This window comes from Hemicordylus capensis, chromosome 15 (assembly GCF_027244095.1).
Source record: "Hemicordylus capensis ecotype Gifberg chromosome 15, rHemCap1.1.pri, whole genome shotgun sequence".
Taxonomy (NCBI): domain Eukaryota; kingdom Metazoa; phylum Chordata; class Lepidosauria; order Squamata; family Cordylidae; genus Hemicordylus; species Hemicordylus capensis.
This window is the reverse complement of record NC_069671.1, coordinates 482292-493655: the sequence shown is the minus strand read 5'-3', so window position 1 is coordinate 493655 and position 11364 is coordinate 482292. Positions and strand designations below refer to the sequence as shown.

General features: G+C 57.1%; 2 protein-coding genes across 2 annotated transcripts; one reads left to right on the top strand and one right to left on the bottom strand.

Moving 5' to 3' along the window:
* Positions 1-469: 469 nt before the first annotated feature.
* RITA1 (RBPJ interacting and tubulin associated 1) lies at positions 470-4499 on the top strand. The gene is made up of 2 exons (XM_053280370.1): positions 470-768; positions 1959-4499. Exons 1-2 carry the CDS (start codon positions 470-472, stop codon positions 2494-2496), a joined length of 837 nt encoding a protein of 278 aa, XP_053136345.1. The 3' UTR covers positions 2497-4499.
* Positions 2833-11017, bottom strand: IQCD (IQ motif containing D). Its single transcript, XM_053280368.1, has 5 exons — positions 10777-11017; positions 7070-7880; positions 5514-5747; positions 4388-4459; positions 2833-3188 (listed from the first exon to the last, which is right to left on the bottom strand). Exons 2-5 carry the CDS (start codon positions 7772-7774, stop codon positions 2916-2918), a joined length of 1284 nt encoding a protein of 427 aa, XP_053136343.1. The 5' UTR covers positions 7775-7880; positions 10777-11017; the 3' UTR covers positions 2833-2915.
* Between the last annotated feature and the right edge of the window lie 347 nt (positions 11018-11364).

Here is an 11364-nt window from a genome sequence, read left to right as displayed (position 1 = left end):
GAAAGGAACCCCCGCCCCGCCTGTGGTTCGCCGCATTCCGATCCCTCCTTCGCTTTGATCCCCACAACAACCCTCCAAGGCAGGCCGGACTAGTGCGCTTCTTGGGCACATGACGGAGGACCTCCGCCTTGCAACACGAGCCACGACTGTTGCAGCAGTGCCTTAGTCTGTACTGCGGGGCAAGTGGCGGCGGGTCCCGCCCCGCGGCCTGCCCCTTTCGGTGGAGGAGGCGCGGCCTGCGCGTTGCTACGGACTCCACCCCGCGCCCCCCGCAGCTTCGGAGCCGTCTCGAGTGGCAGCGGCACACGAGAGCCGGAAGTGGGAGGGCGGCTGCTGCTGCTGCTGCTGCGCGGGACGCCCGCCGGGCTCCTCTCTGCAGCAGGAGGTGAGAGGCTCAGCAGCAGCCGCAGCAGCAGCAGCGGGGAAGCCTCGCAAGCGCAGGGAGGGCGAGCGGAGCCCCGCTGGATCCATGAAGCCCTCGGCCGCCGAGCTGGCCGCGTCGGGACTGCAGGCCCCGCAGCTGCAGCGCGGGGGCAGAGCGGGCTACAGGCTCCGGGCCAAGCCCTCCTACGTGGACGAAGCGCTCTTCGGCGGCAGCCGCCAAGCGGGGCGCCGGCAGGCCGCGGCGAGGGTGGCGTTCGCTCCCCCGTGGGCGGACGAGAAGGCCCGGCCCCTCCTGCCGAGCTCGGAGGCAGCGCAGCGGGATGGCGGCTGCTTGGCGAGCCCAGCGCCGTCCGCCGGCACTCCGAGGAAGCCGCACAAGTACAGGTAAGAGGCGCGCGGCAGGAGCAGGAGCCCCGCCCACCAGCCCGGGCGAGGAGGACTTCCTGCAGCCCGGGCTCCCGCAAGCAACAGGCGGCTGCCGAGGCCGAACCCTCCAGGCTGGCAGCTGGGCGGCCACCTCGCCCGGCCCAGTGTGCGTCTGAATTCAGGCTGGTTTGCACGAGCACACCCACCCCTGCCCCAGAGAAGGCAGTCTCTGCCCTGTCAGCCAGCCAGGCCCCTCTAGCTTCCCTGGAGAGGCCGGGGGGTGAGCTGGACACGTTTGCGCGGAAGATGCCAGACACAGACAGACCCCGCAGCCCCTGGATTTTGCTCCCTTTTGCACATCTTGAATTAAATGTAGAGCGACAACGTGAATCCATTAATCAGTTAGATTGATGCAAGGACCTTTTCAATTGAAAGGCACCCCCCTCCCTCAGGTTATGCTTTTTTTAAAGTGTTATTTTTAATAAGAGTGTTTTAAATTTAACTACAAAGGGCAGGCATTGTCTCAGGGGAGGCATCATCCCCCGCCTTAACGCACACAGGATGGGATGCATTTCTGAGATGGTGCCTGTGGCAACACAGATGTTCATTACCAGGAAGTATAGCATGTTTTTCCCCCTTAAATGATTTTTGGACCCATCTTATGCTTGTTTACTTGGAAGCCTGTCCCACTGAGTAAGTTCAGTGGGACCTACTCGCAAGAAAGTGTGGATAGGATTGAAGCCATAATTGCATGCAGGTTTAATCGACTAATTGGATTAATAGACTACTAAGATTGCTTTAATTGTATGACAGCCCTGATTAAACGGAGATGGGCCCAAGTCCACACCGGAGCTCTGCTAGGAAGGTGTTCTGTCTTTGGGGAGCTCAGAGTTGAACTGACCAAGGGGGGAGTTTCTAGCGTTCCCTCTACTCACCCAAGCCCTCAAGATGGGGTGGGCTGTAAGTCCTACCGTGTTTCCCCGAAAATAAGACAGTGTCTTATATTAATTTTAGCCCCCAAAAATGCACTAGGGCAATTAGCGGTACATCAGAAATTACTGCTAGGTCTTACTTTCAGGGTAGGTCTTACTTTCAGGGAAACAGGGTAGTAGAGGAATGAACAAGTTCAGAGCAGTTTCTCTGTGAGCACTGGGTGCTGAAGCAGATCCCTTTGGGCAGAAAGCCTCTCTTTCTCCTCCTCCATGCAGGCTGAAGAGTCACACCCCATCCTACTGTGATGAGACACTGTTCGGCCCAAAGCCAGGAGGGCAAGAGTGGCCAGCTCCTTGGATGGAGGAGGCTGTAGCTAAGCTCCGCCCTCTGCTCTGGACTCCGCCTTCCGCTCCTCGAGACCGGCCAGACCTTTCCTCACACCCCAAGGAGACTCTGGTCAGAGCCCCTCGTCGGGAGATGCCAAGCTCCCCGGGGACAGAAAGCTTTGGGACGCAACACAGAGAAGAGCGTTCTTCTTGGAGACGTCCCGAGGGCGATTCAGACTTGGACAAGCAAGCCGTCCTCCTCGGCCAGCCCCCCAGCCAGTCCCTCACCCGGATCTACAGTGGTTCTGATTGGCCTCAGACAGCCCCCCACAAGCTGGGTGCAAGCAGGCAGCCCGGCTGCTCCCTCCCAGCGGCCTCCGCAAAGCCTCTCTCCAAGCCATGGTCAAAAGGGGTCCCTGTGTCGCCCTCCGCCTCCAGGTTATCGAAAGCTACAAGCTTATGCAAGCCAAGGCCCCCCTGGAAATAAAACTGCTCACCCAATCTAGACTCCTTGCAAAACCTCACTGAATGGCAAAGATGGGTGTGGAGTAGTCAGGCTGGCTGTCCTCCTCTCCGGCCACTCTGCATGCATTCACATGTGTTATTGACCCTCCACTCGCAGGCCGTCGTGGTCTTTGCCTTTCCTTGCAGAGTCTTAAGCATCCCACAGTGTTCAGGGAGGCTGGCTCGCTAGTCAGTGTGTTTAGGATGGTAGCCTTCCTGTGAGTTGTGTTGCTTGCTAGGCATGCAAGAGAGAGAGAGAGAAGGGGACACACCTCCCGAGAGCTTTCTCTAAGCAACAGACCTCGCTCGCTCGCTGGGCGGGTGTGCTCAGTATTTATTGCCAACCATCCAGTGCCTGCTTACCAGCGAGAAAAAGAGAGAGAGAGGGGCCACAGCTGGGCCTCACCTCCTGCCCCTCTTGCCTCGGCCCTTCTTCTTCCGCTTGCCCCGGAGCAGCGAGCGCACCAGGTAGCCCTTCCACAAGGCCTGGATGAGGGTGGCGGCGCGGACCAGGATGGCCAGCTCCTTCTCGGCTTTCTCCTTCTGCTCCCGCTTCACCCTCCTCTCCTCCTTGATCTGGCTGTACTCCTGGTCCAGCAGCTCAAACCTCTCCCTCAGCTCCGCCAGCTGGGCCTTCTCCACCACGTAGACGGCATCAATCTCCTCGTACTCATCCTGTGGGGAGGAGAGCAGAGGCCTGGGACTTGGGAGCGGCGCCCCGAGGGCGGCCCTGCCTCACCCCTGCTCTGTGGCCTGGGCTCCAAGAGGGCTTGGACAGCCACCGCCTCCACCCGCTTCCCCCAGGGGCCCTCGTGGGGCCCTGTAACTGCCCTCCCCTCAGCAAGAAGGCTCCAGGGCTGGGTCTGAGGGCAAGTGGCAGCTGCAGCCTCAAGCGGCTTTGCGTTCTATGATGGAAGAAAGGGGGGCGGGATGTCTGGATACAATAAAAAAGAGGGAAAGAGGCTTCAGCGGGGTTTTCCCTCCTGTGGCCCGAGAACGTCCCCCCATGACGCTGGATGTTCCCTAGGAGGTCAGAGTGTGTAAGGCCAAGGGGGCCTTGTTTCTGGCCTCCCTTCTTAAAGCCCCAAGTCTGACCTATCTAGCCACTGGCTTTCCTGCCTTCTGTGCCGTTTTCTCTTCCGCAGGCCTCGCCTGAGAAAGAGAGAGTTACTGTGCAGGCGCCTTATCGGAGTAATTCTTACGTCAGCCATTTCCCTGAGAAATGGCTTCCTCTTTGCCTGGGTGTAGACGGAAGCCACCCCTGCCAAACTGAAATGACTTTTGGGCCATGTCCAAGAGATGTTAGAAGCCACGTCGCAGCGTAAAGGCTGTAGTGAGCATGCGTGGGGCTTGGGAAGTCTACATCTTCCGGGGCTGTGAGGATTCCCCACCTCCCCACGGAATCGGATAAAGGAGCAGCCAGGCGAAGGATGCATTAGGAGCTGCAGGCCAAAGAAGGGATTGGTATCTTTCCTGGGGTGCTTTCTTTGGGAACAGGGATGCTGGTTCAGCAACCTCTGGCAGCAGCCTCCACTTTAGGAACCCCCAGGCTAGAGGGAGCTCACGGCCAGGGCCTCCGCTGGACTTCGTGGGCCTTGCACGCCCTGCTCTCCTTTCCAGCTCCCTGCTTCTCCCAACATGGCCATGCAGCCAACTTCTGAGTGCCTGGCAGGATTCCCATTCTGGCGGGAGAACTGGGGGTGAGGGTGAGGATGGCGTCAGGGGTGGCTTTGTAATCTTGAGAGGGTGCAAGGGAGGAGGGAGAGTCAGCACCCCACGGCAGAGCAGAGGAGGTTTTGCTGCTGGGAGTTGGTGAAACGACACCCTCGGTGGGGGGAGGGAGAAAGAGGAGCCCCGTGGGCGGTGGGGAGTACCTGCTTTTCTATCATTTCGGCGTCATACTTCTGGACCCAGTTCTCAATCTCCATCTCCACTTTGTATTTCTTCTGCAATAAACCGCACAAGAGGAGCATTTTCAGCTCGAAACCGGAGAGGGTCTTTTCTGGGTCACCCAAAGCAGCCCCTGCCCTGTGTGATGAGCTTGGCCTGTGGGGAGCAGTCCTGCCTGCCGGCTCGGGGAGCCATTCTCCTCCTCTAGCGCAGAAGCCTTGTAGGCGCACGGAATGGGGTCTGTGTGCAGCACACACACAATGGATGAGGCGTGCAAACTTCTTCACGGATTAACGTGACTGTCCTTTGCATGGGTGGGGTGTCTGGCCCCGCCTTGGCTCTCCAAAGGGGGGGGTGTCAGTAAATGCTGAGCACTGGTCTCCTCCCAGGAGGCCTGGCTCCAAGCCCCACTCCTCTCGGAGACGGGCTCTGCTTTCTCCAGGTCTGGCTCCATACATGAACAGCACTCTTTCTCAGCTCAGAGGTGAAACAGTTTTTGCTGTCCCAGAGGAAGGAGCAGGTCTGGGGCCGCAATGCATCGCCAGCCACCTGCAATTGGTGTGAGAAGCCACCCGGCCTGCAGCGTTGGGTTGGCCTTTCGCCTCCTGCTGCCCTGTAGAGCTGCCCACCTTTTGGCTGCTGGACAAAGTGCCCCCCCCCCCCCGGATACTTCCACAGGGCACCCAATCCGCCTCTTTCCCTCTCGGGGGGGGGGCGGTGTGGTCTGGGCTGCAGAGACTGATCTGTGGTCAGCTGTGGAATGGACGGCCCTTTCTCTGGAAAAGGGGACTGGGCTGCATGGCTCTTGGGACCCTTCCTGGTCTGTGGCTCTGGCCCCAGCCGGCTCGTGTAACCGGCCAAGGCCAGGGCCGCCCCCACCAGTCACTGACTGCAGTGTGCCAGGAGCTTGACCAGCTGGCCCTGTTCTTGCTGGCCCAAGCAGACCCCAGTGGGGGGCTGGGATGCTGGGTGCAGCATATTGGGTCACGGGTCTCATGTGTCCAGCCAAGGATGTGTGTGGCAACCAGGCCGGTAGGCTTAAGCTGGCCACTCCAGGACCCTCGGGGTGGCTTTGTGCACCCTCCACCCCGACCCCCCCCCCCCGGTTACCTTTCGGAGACCGAGCTCCGAATCCCGGTCCTCGGTGATGAGGGTGCTGAGCTGGGCCCGGAGCTGCTGGAGCTCTTGCTGAAGCTTGGCACACTTGGCCTGGGACCCTCGCAGCTCCCCCTTCTGCTGCTTCTCCGCTTCGGTCCGGGTGCGCTGGATTTGGCCGTCGGAGATCTTGGCTAAATTGTGCAGGTGGGTTTTCAGTTCTTTGATGATGGTGTTCTTCTTGGAAATCTGGACAGCAGCAGGTAGGGCGCGATGTGGGGATGTCCAATCCAATATGCAGCAGGATACCAGGATAGTCATATGGAGAGAGAAACACAGACCAGGAAAACGACGGCTACTCACCAGAGGTATTCAAAACCGAGGGTCGGGGGAAGAGAGACCCGGCATGGCTGCTATCGGCCACCCTGTCAGCTGCAGGACTGAACCAGATGGGTTGGTTGACATTCCCTAGCCTAACAAAGGCATATACTGGTAGTGGCTTCACGTGACCAGTAGCCCCAGTTTGCCCTCCACAGCCAATTCTCCCTTCAAACTGTCTTTGACCACTTCTGTAATGTCTTCCATGTGCAGAGTGTCAGTCCTAGCTCACTGCGCTCTCTGTAAATCATAAAGGCATGGCTGGCTCACACTGCCAGTCGCCACTGTGCTAGCCTGAGAGCCAGTGAGGTGTAGTGGTTAGAGTGCCGGACTAGGACCGGGGAGACCCGAGTTCAAATCCCCATTCAGACTTGCTGGGTGACTCTGGGCCAGTCACTTCTCTCTCAGCCTGACCTACTTCACAGGGTTGTTGTGAAAGAGAAACTGAAGTATGTAGTACACCGCTCTGGGCTCCTTGGAGGAAGAGCGGGATATAAATGTAAAATAATAATAACAACAACAACCTGGTCTCCCGTGTGTTAATCTAGGGCTCTTAACCCCTTCCCTGGGCTGACTTCCCTGCTGAACTGGCCCTCTTCTTGGCTTGCCTCTGGAGGGGAAAGGGTGCGCCTTCCCCAGGCCCAGCAGCCATGGATGGGAGAGCGGGATGCCTCAACTGCCCGTCAGAGCTCAGTGGCTCCTCCTGGAGCAAGGAGGCATCTTGCAATGGGTTCCCCTGCTGAGGAGCCATCGACTCAGCCCAGCGTCAAGGTTACTGGCAGTAATGACTGATCACTCTTGTGGGAAGGGAGTCTCACACAGGAGCACCTGGGTTCAACACAGTCACAGCTGCTCAGGCAGAGAGCAAAGGCAGCCAAGGGAACCCCTGAGAGTTCCCTGTCCAAGGCAGGCAGCTCTGACTGCAGCGCCAGCCTGTAGCACACTGGAGCAGCCGAGAGACCTTGCAGAAGGCACAGCCGGAAGCTGGAGGTGGGCAGGAACTCTTTTCCTGACAGAGGAAGCCCCTCCTCCTGCAGCTCAGAAGCTGGGGGCAAACAGACACACACTGTCTCTTTTCCCTGCTTGTTCTCCTACAGGGTTATCCATGCCAACTGTTGTAATTAATACGAGACTAGACTGGACAGTTGCTCAGTTGCCCCTGAGCTGGTCAAATGCCCAGTGGTCCTCCGCACCTCATCATCTCGATGCTGGATTGCTGCTGCTAGCTCATCCTCCAGAGCTGCAATCGTCTCTGTGTTTTTCTTGTCTCGGAGGGCGATTTCCTGAATAAACCTATGTTTCTCTCTTTCTTCCAATGGGGTTGTCAGAAGCTTCTCAAACAGGAACTCCCTCAGCTCGGTGAGGCCTCTAATTAACAGATCAGAAGAGGTATCCCTGCCATAGGCAGAAGCATCCCTGATGGCCTGACAAGCTAAGGGGTTCGCATAAAAGAGACGCACGATATTTCGGACAGAACCTTTTAGGCCTTGTACGAGCAGGCTAAGGGAGCCGTCTGGATCCTCTGCTCCCAATATGACCCTTCTGGCCGTGCCCTTATACAGAAGGTCGTCTTCTTCAAGGCGGACGAGTGTGGCTTTCAGATTGTTTGAAAGCTGCAGATGTTCTCTGAGAGCCTCTGTAAGCTCAGGTCCCAACGCCACGTAGAAGTCCTCAAGGTTCTCCATCACATAAGCAAACATACTGACCAGTTCCACTTTAAGGATGGTCTCATCCAAGACTGATATGATCCTCTTGGTCTCAACGGTGGTCAGTTTTGACCGACCAGGATCTAGGATCTTCAAGGGCATTTTGAGGGTCAGTGTCCGGGTTGCTTGACCCACCGGGGACCGGCTTGGATCAACAGCTTCATATACCCGATTGAGCACTTCAGTCGCCATGTTGTCAGCGAGGCATGCACAAAGCAAGAGCTACTCAGGTCCACAAGCAGACTAGGTCTTCCACACCAAGCGTCCAGATGCTCTAACACTTCCGATGCATCCGTTTCTGGGAACAAAGCAGTTAATAAGACAATGTAAGGCCACAACATTAGAGCAAGAGTAGAAACTAGCTGTGTAAAAGAGATGGCGGCGGCAGCGGCAAGAACTTGCTTGCATTCTGGCTTGGTGGCCTTCACACCAAGGAGGAGTGATGGGAAGGTACAGTGCAGTCCATCTACCAGAGCAGACATCCCGGACAAGAACTGCTTGTGGGGGGAAATGAGGCAGGCGGAGGGAGAGGAGGATGGATGGAGAGGTGGTCTGGGATCCATGGTGGGATCACAGTGAACTGTATCACGGCCTAGCCAGTCATAACCTCCCCCCCCTCCTCCCAGGAGTGAGTCAGTTTGAGCCCCAGATCTTATCTTAATGCCCACCCAGAACTGGAGAGAGCCCGCGAGCAGCAGGAGTCCCCAAAGGAAGCTCCTTCAGGGCCTGGGCTTCCCGGGCCACTGCCCCAAGCCCTCTACAGAGAGAGCTTCTCCCAAACCCCCACACCCCCTGATATCTGCAAGCCAGTGCCAGCAACAAGTTTGGCGGGAGCAGGGAGTGCAGAGGAGGAGTGCCCAGCCCCAGAGGGCTGCCCCCTTCAGGCTTCCCCTCTCCAGGAAGGGAGGAACCTAGGAAGCTGCCATATACTGAGTCAGACCCTTGGTCCATCTAACTCAGTATTGCCCGCACAGGCTGGCAGCAGCTCCTCCAAGGTTGCAGGCAGGAGTCTCTCCCAGCCCTTTCTTGGAGATGCTGCCAGGGAGGGAACTTGGAACCTTCTGCTCTTCCCAGAGCGGCTCCATCCCCTGAGGGGAAGATCTTGCAGATCTGCTCACACTTCTAGTCTCCCATTCAAATGCAACCAGGGCAGACCCTGCTTAGCTAGGGGGACAAGTCATGCTGCATACTACCAGACCAGCTCTCCTCTTTCTGGCTGCGAGTCACCTTGCTCCCTTGGGCCTCTCTGAGGTCCTGTGGACTGGCCTCATGGGGCAACCAACCCCCCATGGGGGTTGGGGGGTAGTATTGTTACAACTTCTGACTGAAGTTTTGTTAGTAAAATGCTTGGTAATTAGCCTCAGAATTTTCCACAGGTGGGAGCTAAATGCCAGGAGCTAGCGGGGGGGGGGGGAATCTCTGTGATGGGATGGTCACACACAACTGGTCCAAGCAAACAGCTGGGGAGACACCCTACAAAGGAAACAAAACGGGAGAAAATTCTCAACGTGCCTAAAAATAAATAAATTCCTTAACGGGCCCAGCATGTTTTTGATTTGCCATCCTTCCTCAGGGACTATCACCAGAAACAACTCCCACAGCAGACTCCTCCTCAAACAGTGGAAGGCCCGCTCCTTGAGCACGGCAGTCTCGCTTCCTCTCTCCTGGCTACACATTGACGCAAGGTGTACGTAAGAAGAGCCCTGCTAGGCCCAAGGCATCCTGTTTCGCACAGAGGCCCACCAGATACACAGGAACACACAGGAAGCTGCCATATACTGAGCTGGTCTATCTAGCTCTGTATTGTCTTCACAGACTGGCAGCGGCTTCTCCAAGGGTGCAGGCAGGCATCTCTCTCAGCCCTGTCTTGGAGATGCTGCCAGGGAGGGAACTTGGAGCCTAGATGCTCTTCCCAAAGCGGCTCCATCCCCTGAGGGGAATATTTTACAGTGCTCACACTTCTAGTCTCCCATCCATATGCAACCAGGGCAGACCCTGCTTAGCTTAAGGGGACAAGTCATGCTTGCTACCACAAGACCAGCTCTCCTCACCTGTCCTCACCAGATGCCTCCAGGGAGCCCACTGGCAAGAGGTATGTGCCTGCCCCCTCTCCTGAGGTTGCTCCCCTGCAATTGGGATTGAGAGGCATCCTGCCTCTGAGGCTGGAGGTGGCCCACAGCCACTAGACTAGTAGCCTGTTGATAGACCTGTCCACCATGAATTTGTCTAGTGGTTAGTTGTGCCTTTGAGACGGTGTTTCCTCCTGGCGCCCACAGAGCCCTGTGGCTGTCTATGGCAGAATACAGGAGGGGTTGACCATGGCCTCCTCCCGCACAGTATGAGATGATGATGCCTTTCAGCATCTTCCCATATCGCTGCTCCCCGATAGAGCTGTTTCCCATAATCTGGGGAACCTACCAGCAGGGATTCAAATACTCCTTTAAAGTCATCCAAGCTAGCAGCCACCACCACATCCCATGGCAGAGAGTTCCACAGATTATCTACATCCTTGTTGCACTGTCCCTCCTGCTTTCCCTCCACTCACTTGGGTGTGGTGCCTCTGGGAAGCCCACAGGCAAGAGCTGAGGGGGACATACATGCCCTCTCTCTGGCTGTGTCCTCCCCCCCCCCCCGCCCGCAATGGGGATTCAGAGGCCTCTTGCCTCTGGAGCTAGCTTGGAACCGTCAAGACTAGTCGCCATGGATAGACCTGCCCTCCATTCATTTGCCTAAGCCCCTCTTGAAGCCACCCAGGTTGGTGGCCCGTCTTGTGGCAGGGAATTCCATAGGTGAACCATTATGCACTGCCTGGGGAAGGTGCTTCCTTTCGTCGGCCCTGTGTTTCCTGGACATCGGTTTCATGGGGTGGCCCACTTCCATCTCCGTCCCTTGTAGCCTGGCCCTACGCTGGTGCCCGTCATCATGGCATCTTGTAGCAGGGAGTTCCCCAGGCTATCCATGGGAGAAAGTCCTTCGTTTTGTTTGCCCTCATTGAGTCTGCTGCATCGCCAGGCTTTGGCCCTGAATCCTAGGGGGGCTGTGGCGGGCGGGCGGCTTTTCTTCGTTTCTCCATAAACAGAATTGTATAAGATTTTAATTGCCCCGCCAGTCCACAACTGCCCCCCCTCTCCCCAGGCCAAACATGTGCTGGCAGTGAAGGTGCTGCCACCCCCCGCGCTTTTGGGCAGACTCACCGAAAAGGAGCCCCCACAAGAGGCACCGGGACGCCGCTGCTTCCCTTTTGAAAACAAGGCCGCGTCCGCTTGTTGCTTAGCAACCACGACTTAGGGGCGGGGGAGAGATGGAGAGGAACAGTCCCACTCCGGAAAGGGAGGAGCCTAGTTGGGGCGAGTGACCAATCAGGCGCTTAAATATTAGTTTCTTCTCCCCTTCCGCCGCCAGCCGCCATGTGTGCGCGCCTGCCCAATAGGATGGCCGGAAGACTTCCTTCCCGTTCCGCTCGCCGCCTCCCAAGACAATAACATTGTACTTACACTTCCTGTTTCTGGACGCTAGACTTCGGCTAGAGTGCCACACGCAGTCCGAACTTCCTGTAAAAGTTGACGAAAGTCCTTGTTGGCCATTACTTGCTCAGAGAATATAGACTTAAAATAGGGTAGAGATAGAAAAAGGTCTCTTTCCATTCCTGTCTGGATGCACACATTGCAGCAGAATAAAGTGGTGGTGGGAAAGGCTGTACCAGTCCAGAGGTGAAAAATAGTGCCCCGCCCCATAAGTAAAAACAGCAACTCAGCCCCTCCAAGAAACTGTGCAAACAGAAA

Excerpts from the sequence above, each read along its gene's own strand:
- RITA1 (XM_053280370.1), top strand. The coding sequence starts at position 470 with ATGAAGCCCTCGGCCGCCGAGCTGGCCGCGTCGGGACTGCAGGCCCCG. Across the intron at positions 769-1,958 it reads AGGAAGCCGCACAAGTACAG|GCTGAAGAGTCACACCCCAT; the intron begins GTAAGAGGCGCG and ends TCCTCCATGCAG.
- IQCD (XM_053280368.1), bottom strand. The coding sequence starts at position 7,774 with ATGGCGACTGAAGTGCTCAATCGGGTATATGAAGCTGTTGATCCAAGC. Across the intron at positions 5,748-7,069 it reads TCCAGCATCGAGATGATGAG|ATTTCCAAGAAGAACACCAT; the intron begins GTGCGGAGGACC and ends GCTGCTGTCCAG. Across the intron at positions 3,189-4,387 it reads CCGAAATGATAGAAAAGCAG|GATGAGTACGAGGAGATTGA; the intron begins GTACTCCCCACC and ends TCCTCCCCACAG.